Source organism: Microcaecilia unicolor, chromosome 6 (assembly GCF_901765095.1).
Source record: "Microcaecilia unicolor chromosome 6, aMicUni1.1, whole genome shotgun sequence".
Lineage (NCBI taxonomy): Eukaryota > Metazoa > Chordata > Amphibia > Gymnophiona > Siphonopidae > Microcaecilia > Microcaecilia unicolor.
The window spans coordinates 194194482-194210461 of NC_044036.1; the positions used below are offsets into that span (position 1 = coordinate 194194482).

Sequence of the window (15980 nt, forward strand, 5' to 3'; positions counted from 1 at the left end):
CTCCCACCCCCATCTATTTCCCCGCCCTACACAACTGTCTCACTATGTGCCACTCACACTTCTCGTATGTGTCTGTTCTAAACATTACCTGCTGCATTAACAAAAAACTGCCATATGTCATGCCACTTGTGCGTTTGATGTCTCCTGACTGCCAAGAGTCTTTCCATCTCACACACATGTTTGTTTATTGTGCCATCTCTTAACCGACGGGACCCCCTGTCGTTTCCAGTGCTGGGTGATTGTCACTCGGGCAACACATACCGCCTGCCTCAGCAGCTTATGCTGCGCAGCCGGCATGCCCTCTACTTTTGCAGCAAAAAGAAACACCGTCGAAGCCCATGGAATGGGTGTTTGTAACCAGCTCTGCAGCCTGTTTTGAACCGCCTTCCAGAAAGCTCTCACTTTGTAATAACTCCACCAGAGATGCCCCATAGTCCCCCTCATACCACACCCCCTCCAGCAGAGACCTGATATGTTTGGGTATATGAGCTGGAGGCGATCAGGAGTAAGGTACCACCTGTATAGCACCTTCATAGCATTTTCCTTTAGCGGGACGTGTATGGAGACCTTTGTCGCTTCACGTTCTATTCTCTCCCACCCCGGCACATCCAGTGTCACCCCCAATTCCCTCTCCCATCCCCTCCTATGGCACTCGTACACAGGGTTCTGCGCAGTGATATATTTGTAAAGTGTGCCTATCAAGCCCCTAGAAGTGGTTAACTTTTCACATATCTCCTCCAGGTAGCCTTTGATCCGCTTAATTACCGTAGTAACTGCCTTGGTACGGAGGAAGTGAGCTGATTGGGAGTATGCAAAATCGTCTCTCAGCACCCCAGGGTATCGTGACTGCAGTTCTCCAAATTCAAGGAGAGTTTCTCCATCAAATAGCTGGTCCCATGTTCGCAGCCCTTCCCCGTACCACCTCATGACGGACCCGTCCGTCGTCCCAGGCAGGAATAACGGATTGTGAGCTATAGGGGCCAAACGTGTCAATGTACACCTGCCCCCCGGAAACAATTTATCCCAGTAGTGAAGGGTAACCTCCACCGAGGGACACACGCTCTCACCTAGTTTGCGAAATGGCTTTGGTAACCACATAAGTGCTCCCAACGGTGTCGCCCCCGCAGAGTGTTGCTCCAAATGCACCCATTGTCTATCCGGATATCCCTGGTACCACTCCAAAGCTACCTTTCCTTGGGCTGCCCGATAGTACCAGAAGACATTCGGGACCGCCAGGCCTCCCCGACGTCTCCCTTGATATAGTAGGGTATGGGACAGCCTAGGATGTTTTCCTGCCCAGACGAAACGTACAATTCTATCTTGCAAAGAGGCAAGAAATCGCCTGGGCATCATTACAGGCAGCACCTGGAATAAATATAAGATTCGTGGTAAGACGTTCATCTTAAGAATTGCTATACGACCGAACCAGGAGACCTCTAAATCACCCCAGCGTTCCATATCTGCCGCAAGGGCTCAAGCCAGGCCTCTATAGTTAGCTGAGAATAAGTCTGACAAGTTGGAAGTGAGGTTCACCCCCAGATATCTAATATATCTACCCGCCCACCGAAATGCATGAGCAGCTTTAAGTTCTGCAACTGTATCTTCCGGTAGAGAGATGTTCAGGGCCTCAGACTTAGTCATATTGACTTTAAAGCCCGATACTACAGAATACTCCTCAATAAGTTGAGTAAGCCTATGGAACGCGTTGTGGGGACGGGTAATATACAGCAGAACATCGTCCGCAAAGAGTGCCATTTTATGCATTCTCCCTGCCACAGTAGGCCCTGCAATCAGCGGATCTTTCCGAACCTTGGAGGCAAATGGCTCCATGACAATAGCAAACAAAAGAGGGGAAAGAGGACAACCCTGCCTTGTGCCCCTATGCAAGGAAAATGAACCTGAGTGACTGCCATTAATTTTAATGCAAGCTCTGGGAAAGGAGTAAAATGCCTGTATCCAGCCCCTAAACCGTGTACCAAACCCCAAAGTCTCCAGGGTCCTGTACATAAAGGGCCAGTGGACCCTATCGAAGGCCTTTTCTGCATCTAAGCTTAAGAGGCACAGCGGTCTCTGGTTTTGCTTGGCCAAGTATATGTGATCTAAAGTGCGTCTGATATTATCCATCGCCTTTCGATAGGAAAGAAAGCCCACTTGGTCAGGGTGCACTGGGGTTGGTAGGAGAGGCGCCAGCCTATTAGCAAGGACCTTTGCCAGGATTTTAACGTCAGCATTTAGTACAGATATAGGCCTATAAGAGCCGCATTCAGTGGGATCTTTGCCGGGCTTTGGGATCACCGCTATCCAGGCTTCTAACATTGTATGCGGCAGAGTTCCTCCCACCCCTACCTGATTAAACATATCTGCAAGCAAGGGGGCCAATTCAGTGGCGAATGTCCAGTAGAACTCGTTGGGGAAGCCATCAAGCCCCGGGGACTTATTTGAAGGCATACCTCCAATCGCCTCCTGGACCTCTTTAGGTGTAACAGGTTTCTCCAACAGTTCCTGATGTTGCTTAGCTAAAGGGATAAGATCACTGTCTAGCAAGTAGTTATCAATTTTTTCCCTAGGAGGTTCAATCTCCTGCTCGTATAGCTTCTGGTAGTATTCTCTGAAGCGCTGGCGAATAAGTGCCGAGTGACGCAACAAACCACCCCCGGTATCTTTCACCTGTTTAATCGTTCTGTCCACTTTCTGCCTTCGCAACCTCATTGCCAGGAGTCGCCCAGCTTTATTAGTTAATTCATACGATTGCACACCCTGTCTTGCCCTGATTAAATCAAGTTGTTCCGAATACATCGAGTCCAATGCCATTCTCTCCCTACACAGGGCATCCCAAATTTACTCCCGACACCCCAGCCAGGCATCCCCTCCCCCCGCCCAGTTGTATTTCAGCATTCAACAATCATTTTATACAGCCCTATCTGTCCCCCTTCAACATAGTGATAGTTCCTATAAGTGTGTCTATACACATCTATCCTCAGCCATTCACATCATGTCATTCGTGCTATCTAATCAAACTTATAACCCCACAACCCTCACCTCACAGCAATATTTAGCTGGCCGTCCCCCAGACTTGCTCGCCTGTTTGAGCAGTTCCTGTCAGACCAACGAGAACTAAGCAAAAAGATATATATCTATGTCCATTTACTCAGTCCAAGTGTCTTTTCCTGAGCTTTGGTCTGTCCAATCATCTCTTGGTTTTGCCACGTCGCACTGGTCCCGGTGCTCGTTGCCAGCCCTGAAGCTTAGCCATGGTAGATGACGCCAGTTCACCTGGTGGGATGGCCGAATTCACCAGCTCTGCCGCGTGCAGGGCCTCCCAGGCTTTTTGTAAAGATCGCACACGATATTTACTACCCTTCAGGGTAAAGTTCAAAGAAAACGGGAAGCCCCATCTGTATTGCACTTGATTTTTTGTTAGAGTATCTAGGGCTGGTTTCATTTGTCGTCGTTGCTGTAGGGTATATTGTGACAACTCTTGATACACCAAAATCTTTGCGCCTCCAAACTCGAGGTTCTGCGCCTTCCGTGCTTTTGTCATGATCAATTCCTTGGTTTCGTATTTGTGGAAGCGGACAATAATATCTCACTGTTGCTGTTCTTTGCGAGCTCCAAGCGCGCTCTGCGCTCTGTCCAGTTCCACGGTATTCTCTCCAGCTTCTGGGCCAAGTAAGGAGGCACATAACGTCTGCACAATCTGTATAACGTCCTCTATTTCTCCCCCTTCTGGCATGCCACGAAACCTAAGGTTGTTTCGCCTCCCTCGATTTTCTAAGTCATCTAGCTTGTATTCTAAGTCCAATCGGTGTTTGTCCAGTTCAAGTAGCTTTTCGTTATGTTTAAGCAATGTCTCTGCCTGCTCTTCTAGTTTAAGTTCCGCATCTTCCACCCGCCCCCCCAACTCACGGAGATCCGTGCTCAAGGAGTCCATACGTTTCAGGATTTCATCCTTCGACTGCTTTATCTCCGCCTGGATATTCGCTAGGAACCTCCGCAGCTCAGTCGGGATACTTTTTTTGGAGGGCGGGTGTCGCTGTTCAGCCTGAGACTGGGCCGAGTCGGAGTCAGAATGCGAGGCTCGCTCTGGTGACTCATGGCGTTTGGCGCTTTTTCCCGCCATGATTTTCTCGGACCGCTCGTTCTCTTTTTTGCGTGTGGCGGGGGTTTTGCTCATCGCCAATTCTGCTGTAGGGGGGTTTTAACAAGCTGTGATCGCTATTTTCTCCCGCTTGCTGCCGTTTTTTATTGCTGTTTAAAGCTGATATCTAGCGCGAGGAGACGGAGCTTCCAAGCTAGGCTGCCATCTCTCCCGGTGACGTCACTTCCTCCTCCGAATATGCTGAGATTTTAAGATGGAAAATAAGAACAACAAATAAGTTGAAGGTATAATTCACTACATAGTACACCTTATTCTACAAGAAAGGTCCTGGAAACCATAACAATTTTTTAAGTGGTTGAAGAAGAGAAACTTGTAAAGGAGGAAATTACACTGATGGCATGTAGTGGTATAAGAAGGAAACTGTCTAACTCACTTTTGCAGTATAGAATCTTCTAGTTGATCTGTGCTCTTCTTGCATTTGGTGACACCAATACACTCAGGGAAGCCTATGTGTAAGTAGACGACAAAATAAACTTTGCCCATCTTCCTACCCGTGTTTTCTTTTTCTTCCTCTAGAACAAATAGTCCTACGGACAGGAGAAGCATCCCAGCTGACCTCTGGTGTCTCCAAAGAGGAGGTGATATGTTTGGACAGCAGTAGTGGCAGCAGTGGCAGTGAGGATGACACAAAGGGAAAATTTCACAGCATTAAAAATGGTATGATATTAGGTCTTTACCCTTTGTTCTCCTTTGCTTTGCTTTTCATCTGACTGCTACGGTAAATATATGGGACCATGTGAAGGGGACAGGTTGCCTCAGACAAAACCTAAGTTTATTTCACGTCTTACGTTTCTATCCACTGTATATTAGGGCTTGTGGTCTTGGTTTGTGGGTTTTTTTTTTTTTTTTAAAGGGGGTGTCATTTATTTATTTTTCTTTAACCTCACTCCAGATGTCATGCTTGAACATTAGAGGGGACCTTTGCCAGCCTCAAGGGCTGTAGAGCGCTCTTCTCCTTCAGTGCTGCTCTGGCAAGCAGGGTCTATCACAATAAAGTAACATCAGCTCTATGATAGTGAAATAACTGTATATATATAAAACCCTTCTTGTCACCTGAAATTAGCCACATTTTTAGTTCTGGTGTTTTAGTAAAGCAGTGAATATCTGTGTTGTCAAAATTCCTTTAAAAAGCCATCAAAGGAATATTATAAGGAATTGTGTGCCTTGGCTGTTCTGGGAGGGGGGAGGGGTTTGGAGGGATGTTTTTCATGTTGCTTTTATGCTTTGGTGTTTATCTGCTTGTATATCACTTTGGCTATCTGCTTGTATATCACTTTGGCTTTTCAATAAAGAACTCGGGTGAGTAGGGGTAGTGGGGCACAGCTGAAGATTGAATGAGGATGTTAAAGTGAGAAACTTAAAGGCATAAGGGTCAGATAAGTCATTGGCATGGATGTTAAAATCCCAACAATGAGGGAAGGAGATGAAGGATCAAGAAAGGAGGAGTCAAAGTCAGTGAGAACGGAAGAAAAGGGACTTTCCAGGGGTCGATAAATGACTGCTACCCAGAGAGGTAGTGAAGTGAATAGACTGATGGAATGGATGTCAAAGGAAGAAAAGCAGTGAGTCCGAGGTGGAAGAAGAGGTTGAAATCTACAAGAAGGTGAAAGTAACAGTCCAACACCACCATCTCAGCCAACTGGACGAGATGTATGGGAGAAAATATAACCATGACACAAGGCAGCAACTGAAGCAGAATGACACAAGGCAGCAAAGCCAAGCATCAGGGCAAGCAGATAGAGAGTATGAGAGAGAAAGAGGTTGTGGATGTGGGCAACCTTGTTGGAGATAGGACAGACAGTCCACAGGGCACATGAGAAAGATAGAGAAGCAGGGGAAAGGAGATGAACAGAAATAAAATTGGAGATGTTGTGGTGTGACCTGCACGGATAGGGTAAGAGTTGATTTGGAGGACCAGGATTTGGATTGACATCCCCAGCGAGTAGGAGAAAGGAGCAAGAGAGTACAGAGAAGAGTAGGAGAGGCATGATGAAGATGAGATGCACTTAGAGAGAATGGAGGGAAGAAAATGTTGAAGCTTGAGAGCTGAAAGAAGGTAGAAGACAAAAGGGATGGTGAGGTGATTAACATAGAAGGAGGGCAATGTGGTCTTGAGCTATGCAGTGGTTTGAGATGGGGAAATAGATTGGAGAAAGAGTCGGTATCAAGAAGAGAAAGTGTAGAGGAGCCATTGGAAATAGGAAAAAAAATCCCTGTGGAAATAGAATACCAACTGGTAGGGAGTCGGTGGGATCACTGGGCAGCAGGAGCAGAGGCTCTTTGTGAATCGAGGTGGACTTGGAAGTAACCCTGGAGAATGCAGGGAGGAATATGCAGATGGGCTGCAAGATCTCAGCATCTGGTAGTTGGCCAGTGGAAGCTCTGGACAGCAGGGAGCGGAGGCCCTGAGTGGATCAGGGTGGATCTGGGAATCACCCTGGAGTATGCTGAGAGGAATATGCAAATAGGCTGCAAGACCTAATTGCTTCCCTTTAGGGGCCCATACCATGAGTGCTTAATATATTTATAAGTCGCCTATGCAGAAATCTGTCAAAGGCTTTGTGAAATGTAAGTATATCTCATCTGGTGCTCTCCTTGATTTAACTTTTCTGGTCATCCATTAAAAGAAACCAATCAGATTTGTCTGTAAAAACCTTTCACAGATAAACCATGCTGCCTTGCATCCTATAATCCAAGGATTCCAGAAACCGCACTATCCTTTGTTTTAGAAGGATTTCCATTAATTTACTCCACAGAAGTCAGACTCACTGGACGGTAGTTCTCAACCTTCTCCATACTTTCACTTTTGTGGAGTGGGACCACATCCACTCCTTTCCAGTCCTCTGGGACAAGTCCTGACTGTAAAGAAATATTGAATAGGTCAGATAGTAGAGTCCAGAACTTCCCTTAGTTCCTGTAGTATCTTCAGATCATTTATTGTTTATTATTTTTGCTATACTGCTACTATTTGCAAAGCAAGCCAGAAAGTTTTATTTTATATTGTATATTGTAAACCAATCTAAAAGAACTGTTATAAAGAACATTATAGAGCATATTCAAAAGCATGGATTAATGAGACAAAGCCAACATGGATTTAGTGAAGGGAAATTTTACCTCACCAATCTAATACATTTCTTTGAAGGGGTGAAAAACATGTGGATAAAGGTGAGCCAGTTGATATTGTGTATCTGGATTTTTAAAAGGCATTTGACAGAGTACCTAATGAAAGACTCCAGAGGAAATTGGAAAGTCATGGGATAGGAGGTGTTGGTCTATTGTGGATTAAAAACTGTTTAAAGGATAGAAAACAGAGAGTAGGGTTAAATGGTCAGTATTCTCAATGGAGAAGGGTAGATAGTGGGATTCTGTAGGGGTCTGTGTTGGGACCGCTGCTTTTTAACATTTATAAATGATTTAGAGATCGGAGTAACTTGTAAGGTAATTAAATTTGCCAACTACACAAAGTTATTCAAAGTTGTTAAATTGCAAGAGAATTGTGAAAAATTTACAAGTAAACCTTACGAGACTGGGAGACTGGGCATCCAAATGGCAGATATTTAATGTGAGCAAGTGCAAAGCAATGCATGTGGGAAAGAAGAACCCGAACTATAGTAATGTGATCAAGGTTCCTCATTAGGAGTCACTGACTACTACTACTACTACTTAACATTTCTATAGCGCTACTAGGGTTACGCAGCGCTGTACAGTTTAACAAAGAAGGACAGTCCCTGCTCAAAGGAGCTTACAATCTAAAGGACGAAATGTCAGGTTGGGGTAGTCTAGATTTCCTCAATGGAGGTATAATGGTTATGTGCCGAATGCGACATCAAAGAGGTGGGATTTGAGTAAGGATTTGAAGATGGGCAGGGAGGGGGCTTGATGTATGGGCTCAGGGAGTTTATTCCAAGCATAGGGTGAGGCGAGGGAAAGGATCTAGGAGCCATCGTTGACGATACTTTGAAACCCTCTGCTCAGTGTGCTGTGGTGGCAAAGAAAGAAAGATATTATTAGGAAAGGAAAGAAAAATAAAAACAAGGATGTTGTTATAATGCCTTTGTATCGCTTCATGGTGCGACCGCAGCTTGAATACTGTGTGCAGTTCTGGTCGCCGCATCTCAGAAAAAATATAGTGTAATTAGAAAAGGTACATAGAAAGGCGACGAAAATGATAAAGGGGATGGGACAACTTCCCTATGAGGAAAGGTTGAAATGGCTAGGGTTCTTCAGCTAGGAAAAAAGACGGCTGAGGGGAGATATGATAGAGGTATATAAAATAATAAGTGGAGTGGAACAGGTAGACATAGTAACATAGAGGGCCATAATCGAATGGGGCCGACCATCTATAAGGGCGGCCATCTCTAACGCCGGCCCCGTCAAGCGGCGTACCCGACTGTATTATCGAAACAAAATGGACGGCCATATTTCGTTTCGATAATACAGTCGGGGCCGGCCAAATCTCTTAGAGATCGCCGGCGTTAGAGATGGCTGCCATTGGTTTTCGCCGATAACGGAAACTAATGGCGGCCATCTCAAACCTGGCCAAATCCAAGGCATTTGATCGTGGGAGGAGCCAGCATTTGTAGTACACTGGTCCCCCTGACATGCCAGGACACCCACCAGGCACCCTAGGGGGCACTGCAGTGGATTTCACAAAATGATCCAAGTACATAGCTCCCTTACCTTGTGTGCTGAGCCCCCAAAATCCCCCCCAAAACCCACTACCCACAACTGTACACCACTACCATAGCCCTTAGGGATGAAGGGGGGCACCTACATGTGGGTACAGTGGGTTTTGTTTTGTTTTTTTTTGGGGGGGGGGGTTGGAGGGCTCCCATTTACCACCGCAAGTGTAACAGGTAGGGGGGATGGGCCTGGGTCCGCCTGCCTGGAGTGCACTGCACCCACTAAAACTGCTCCAGGGACCTGCATAGTGCTGTCATGGAGCTGGGTATGACATTTGAGGCTGGCAAAAAAATGTTTTTTATATATTTTTTTGGGGTGGGAGGGGGTTGGTGACCACTGGGGGAGTAAGGGTAGGTCATCCCCCATTCCCTCCGGTGGTCATCTGGTCAGTTGGGGCACCTTTTTAAAACTTGGTCGTAAAGAAAAAGGGACCGAGTAAAGTCGGCCAAATACTCGTCAGGGTCGGCTTTCTTTTTTTCATTGTTGGCCGAAGCCGGCCATCTCTTAACCACACCCCCGTCCCGCCTTCGCTACCCTGCCGACACGTCCCCTTGAACTTTGGCTGGCCCTGTGACGGAAAGCAGTTGAAGCCAGCCAAAATCGGCTTTCGATTATACCGATTTGGCCGGCTTTAGGAGAAGGCCGGCCATCTCCCGATTTGTGTTGGAAGATGGCCGGCCTTCTCGTTTGAAAATAAGCAAGATAGTAACATAGTAGATGACGGCAGAGAAAGACCTGCACCGTCGAACCAGTCTGCCCAACGAGATAAACTCATATGTGCTATTTTTTGTGTATACCTGACCTTGATTTGTATCTGTCGTAGAAGTCTGCCCCGCCTCCCCCCACTGGCTCTGCCACCCAATCTCCGCTAAGCTTCTGAGGATCCATTCCTTCCGAACAGGATTCCTTTATGTTTATCCCACACATTTTTGAATTCCGTTACCGTTTTCTTCTCCACCACCTCCCATGGGAGGGCATTCCAAGTATCCACCATTCTCTCCGTGAAAAAATACTTCCTGACATTTTTCTTGAGTTTGCCCCCCTTCAATCTCATTTCATGTCCTCTGGTTCTACCGCCTTCCCATCTCCGGAAAAGGTTCATTTGCGGATTAATACCTTTCAAATATTTGAACATCTGTATCATATCACCCCTGTTTCTCCTTTCCTCCAGGGTATACTTGTTCAGGTCAGCAAGTCTCTCCTCATACGTCTTGTAACGCAAATCCCTTACCATTCTCGTAGCTTTTCTTTGCACTGCTTCAATTCTTTTTACATCCTTAGCAAGATATGTCCTCCAAAACTGAACATAGTGCTCCAAGTGGGGCCTCACCAACAACTTATACAGGGGCATCAACACCTCCTTTCTTCTGCTGGTCAAACCTCTCTCTATACAGCCCAGCAACTTTCTAGCTATGGCCACTGCCTTGTCACACTGTTTTGTTGCCTTCAGATCCTCAGATACTATCACCCCAAGATCCCTCTCCCTGTCCGTACATATCAGACTTTCACCGCCTAACACATACGACTCCCGTGGATTTCTACTCCCTAAGTGCATCACTTTGCATATCTTCGCATTGAATTTTAATTGCCAAACCTTAGACCATTCTTCTAGCTGCCGCAGATCTTTTCCATGTTTTCCGCTCCCTCCCGGGTGTCCACTCTGTTACAAATCTTAGTATCGTCCGCAAAAAGGCAAACTTTACCTTCTAACTCTTCGGCAATGTCACTCATAAATATATTGAACAGAATGGGCCCCAGCACTGATCCCTGAGGCACTCCACTACTCACCTTTTCCTCATCTGAGCGAATTCCATTAAATATCACACTCTGGCGTCTGTCCGTCAACCAGTTCCTAATCCAGTTCACCACATCAGGTCCTATATTCAGCCTGTCCAGTTTATTTAAGAGCTAAGTAGATTACGTCTATAGCACATCCCTGATTCAATTCTACGGTCACCCAGTCAAAGAATTCAATGAGATTCGTTTGGCACGATTTCCCTTTGGTAAAACCATGTTGTCTCAGATCTTGCAACTTAGTGGCTTCCAGGAAATTCACTATCCTTTCCTTCAGCATTGCTTCTATTACTTTTCCAATAACCGAAGTGAGGCTTACCGGCCTGTAGTTTTCAGCTTCTTCCCTATCACCATTTTTGTGAAGAGGGACCACATCCGCTGTTCTCCAATCCCACGGAACCTCTCCCGTCTCCAAGGATTTATTAAAGAAATCTGTAAGAGGACCCACCAGAACCTCTCTGAGCTCCCTCAATATCCTGTCCACCTTTAGATTTCCTAGTTGTTCATACACACTCTCTTCCATGAACGGTGCTATATCCACTCCATTCTCATATGTACTTTTGCCAGTGAATCATGGTCCTTCTCCAGGATTTTCTTCTGTGAAAACAGAACAAAAGTATCTATTTAGCAAATTTGCCTTTTCTTCATCATTATCTACATAGCGGTTTGCAGCATCTTTCAGTCTCACAATTCCCTTTTTAGTCATTCTCCTTTCACTAATATACCTGAAGAAATTTTTGTCACCCCTCCTTACATTTCTAGCCATAGATGTGAACGCTTGTTTACTGTTTCCAAAAATACTATGATTAAGGGGTATGCAATGAAGCTACAAAGTAAGAACATAAGAGTAGGCATACTGGGTCAGACCAGTGGTCCATCTAGCCCAGTATCCTGTTTTCCAAACTGTGGCCAAACCAGGTCACAAGTACTTGACAGAAACCCAAATCGTGGCAACACGCCATACTATAAATCCCAGGGCAAGCAGTTGCTTCCCATGTCTGCCTCAATGGCAGCCTATGGACTTTTCCTCCAGGAATATGTCCAAACCTTTTTTAAACCCAGATACACTAATCGCTGTTACCACATCCTCCGGCAATGAGTTCCAGAGCTTAACTATTCATTGAGTGAAAAACTATTTCCTCCTATTTGTTTTAAAAGTATATCTATGTAACTTCCTCGAGTGTCCCTTAATCTTTGTATTTTTGGAAGAGGTAAAAAATCGATTTACGTCTTACTTGTTCTACACTACTAAGGAACTTGTAGACCTAAATCATATCTCCCCTCATCTGTTTCTTTTCCAATCTGAAGAGCCCTAACCTCTTTAGGAGTTCCATCCCCTTTATTTTTTTTGTTACATTTGTACCCCGCGCTTTCCCACTCATGGCAGGCTCAATGCGGCAGGCCATGGAGGGTTAAGTGACTTGCCCAGAGTCACAAGGAGCTGCCTGTGCCGGGAATCAAACTCAGTTCCTCAGTTCCCCAGGACCAAAGTCCACCACCCTAACCACTAGGCCACTCCTCCACTCCACTCATTTTGGTCGCTTTTCTTTGAACCTTTTCTAATTCCGCTATATCTTTTTTTGAGATACGGCGACCAGAACTGAACGCAATACTCAAGGTAAGGACGCACCATGGAGTGATAGAAAAGCCTTATAGTGTTTTTGGTCTTATTCACCATCTCTTTCCTAATAATTCCTAGCATCCTATTTGCTTTTTTGGCTGCCGCCGTACACTGAGCAGAAGATTTCAGTGTATTATCTACAGTGACACCCAGATCTTTTTCTTGAGCGCTGACCCCCCAAGGGTGGACCCTATCATCAGGTAACTATGATTTGGATTATTCTTTCCAATGTGTATCTTTTTGTGTTTGTTTACATTAAAACAATATCGTATTCACTCAGTATCACTGTATAGCCTTTTGTTCATCCATATTTTTCCTTATATCCATCCCTTTTCACAGTGGGTATTAGATATGTTAGTGTTGGTAAGCCTCCTCTTTGTTGCTCCTGCCTGTCAAGTATCACTTCCCCTGTGTAATGTATTTCCCTGTATGCCTGTTTTTAAAATGCTCCATGTTTTCCTCACCTTGGCAAATTTTTTGTTTTTCCATTGCAGAAAATCTTGTTCCTTATATAGTTGTCCAAAGATTGTTAATAACTTATCCTTCCACATCACCTTGTATTTGTTTACTTCGGAGTCTGCAAACAGCTCTCCGGCACTATGTAAGCCACATTGAGCCTACAAATAGGTGGGAAAATGTGGGATACAAAGGTAACAAATAAACTCCTTTCCTTCTCTCCTAAGGTATATTTTACTTCCAGTAGGGAGCAGTTTCTTATTTCGTTGGCCATAAGTATTATATCACCTATCTAGAACCCCAGTAGAGCGGGATCAACAGAAAGCATTTGGGTTTCTTACTTGAATTCTTCCCCATAACCTCTCAGATCAGCTGTTTTGTCTCTTTCCAACATTTCTGAACATGAGGATGTTCCCACCACAGTTCCTACTTATTCTTTGTCCCCTGGTAAAACTTGCTCAATTGCTGTAAAGTGTAGCACAGTCTAGCTCTTGAAGGGAAGTGGATATGGCTCGTTGACCCAGCCCCTCATAGATTGCTGCTTTGGTTTATTTGACCATTGTTCACCCAAGTCTCATTCCCACTCTTTTTTGTGGCGGAGGGTACTGCCTTTTGGTTGTAAGCATACATATAAATTAGAAAGAAGCTTGCATGTGTTATGCTTAGCATGTAATTCTTAATTTTATCTGCTCCTAAATCAGACAATATCCTTTTTTTCTCTAATATAATGCTTCAATTGTTGATACTTAGAAAAATCCTTTACCTTAATACTGTAATATTCCCTAAGTCTCTCGGAAGGTATTATCAGTTTATCTATCCAAGAAAGTCTCCCCTCCTCTCACCTCCCCCAACAACCAAATCCTAGGTAGAAATCTTTTTATTGTAGCAGATGAGCTGTAACCCAGATCTTTTGTTGTGTTCCACCAGTTTTTCATAATTCGCAGTCTAAGTCCAAGCTCCATTTTGGTTGACATTTTAATTTTCGCTTTGTCTGTTGCATTATTCCCTGTGCTCGTGGGCTTGTCCTCAAACTTCTTACTTCTGCTCTCAGTACAAAACAAAATATACTTCCTTCTTGAATGTTCTGCTGTTGACCTTATTCCTTTTATTGTTGTTAGTACTTTTACTGCCTGTAACACAAGTACACCTCCTTTTTTATGGAATACATTTATTCTGCTCATATTGCTTTTAGTTGAAATATTATATATATATATTCTTCTTTTATACCTATATTTTGCCTTTTTATCCAATGACCTTCCTGATGTTATTTTGCTATTTCTTTCCTATTCTCTCTCATATCATTTATGCTACAACTTTCAGGCGTAATTCAGAGTTAACTTACAGAATTTTGAATCTTGTCTTTATGAAATTAAAGGTAATGTATAGATTTATCGTCAGCATTTTTCCTGGTTTAGCCATTCGTTACATGGATTTCTCCGGTTAGAGCTTATTTCAGCTCCCTAAGCATAGATAGGTTTAGTTTGGGTTCCTTCATTTTCAAACTGTTGTACCCGTCATCATTGGACATCGAATGGTCATCCTGCGAATTATCTGTACAGGTGATGATTTCTCAATCATCAAGAGGGGAATGAATTGATTTGCTCTTTTTCTGACCACTGACAGGTCAGTAGTGACCCATGAAATGCATAAGTTAAAAGCTCAGACTTAAAATGTCTGAGCACTGCATTGTCTGTACTTTATGCTTAAAGCTGCATCTTTCTGTCTAAAGGCTCAAACTTAGAAAGCCTGACAGTTTCATCTTTCTGTACTTCGAGGTCACGCTTTTCCAGCAAGGAGTGCTCTTCCCCTGCCCTGGCAGAAATGGTGCCACTAATTCTACATTCACAAGGACACTGAGAGAGCATACATAGTTTGAAAGTGGAGATGTTTTTAGGTCTTAGATAGCACTATGGTAAACATGGGTACTGGGGAAATTCCTATAACATAATGGCATCTATAATCTTCTGTAAAAGAACCTTGGAGGTGCTGAAGTTCTGTAAACATTCAGATAGTGTGTTCCATTTAATGTAAACAATAGGGTAAGACAGAAATTAGCTAATGTTACAATAAAATTGGCTGAAATTGCAAATTGTAGACTGGATGGGAGTGGGATTGATGCTCAATCAACTGTATATAAGGCACTCCTGTGTTATATCTAAACAGAGGCTGAGAGACCAACCACAGTGAGTGCATTTTTATCTCAGTGAAATCTCCTCCCACAAAAAAATATTTCTATTTGTTGTGCTTTCCCTAATTCCTCTACCTAATTCCTTTACCTAATTCCCTAATTACTTTACCTAATTACCTTGCCTGATACCTTGTCTGATCACTCTGCCTAATTATTTTGCCTAATTGTTTTATTTCCTAATTAGTTCATTGTCTAATTACTTTATCATCTGATTGCTTTGTTATTATCTATACTGGAATAAAGACTATCCCTTTGGAAGGAAACTAGCCTCTGATCTCTCTGTCACACTATATCTTGGGAATGACTGGTCCACTGTATCTTGGGGTAAGTGTTAGGAGACAGAAACCCTATTGCTTCACCTGTCCAAACTATTATATTCCATATGACAGGTGGAAGGATAAGAGAGAAGAATATTACCGCCTACTCTGGGACTGGGTAGTTATCAGGGGAGGACCATATTATAAACAATATATCATTGGATTTATCTTTTCCCCTTTTCTCCAAAGTTCGTAACAGCTAATATTCAGGTCAAGTGTGAAATATCAGCTCCTAATATATCTTTATAAGCTCTGTAAGCTTGTGGTGTATATCTGATCTAATTTGAATGGAGCGGTAGTGGTTAAAGAGGGATATGGTAAAGAAGAGTGCAATATTTAACCCATTCATTACCAATTTTATTTTGCAGAAGTGATAGAGCTCAGTTCAGGGGAGGACGAGGCTCTCCATATTGTGGACAGCAGTGAGTCTACCAATGAGGTGGAGGATGAAACCAGTGCCGAGAGCAGTGGTTCACATGTCAATGATTCCCTAAACCAACCAGATGCCCTTGGGCGGGTTCTTGTCAACATCAATCACCCCCCAAATGAAACAGACATTTTCTTAGCACCTCAGCTTGCGCAAGCAGTGAAGCCTCACCAGGTGAGTCTGTTCTCATATTGCCATATACATAACCTGTTCATTATAGGGGACCAATCTATGTCCAAATACACAGATCGTAATTCTCCATGTACAATATATAAGTGGACTGACTGCATTGAATGCATGTGATGAATCCTTAGGGATAGCTAGATGAAAGATTA

At 44.0% G+C, this 15980-nt stretch overlaps 1 protein-coding gene across 4 annotated transcripts in view; it reads left to right on the plus strand.

Annotated features, from left to right (window-relative positions):
• RAD54L2 (RAD54 like 2) overlaps nucleotides 1-15980 on the plus strand; it is a 430539-nt gene that overhangs the window by 87964 nt on the left and 326595 nt on the right. For all 4 annotated transcript variants that reach the window (XM_030205506.1, XM_030205503.1, XM_030205505.1 and 1 more), the window contains exons 5-6: nucleotides 4676-4816; nucleotides 15587-15819. In XM_030205506.1, the coding sequence (XP_030061366.1) occupies nucleotides 4676-4816; nucleotides 15587-15819 (374 nt within the window). The remainder of the gene's footprint in view (nucleotides 1-4675; nucleotides 4817-15586; nucleotides 15820-15980) is intronic.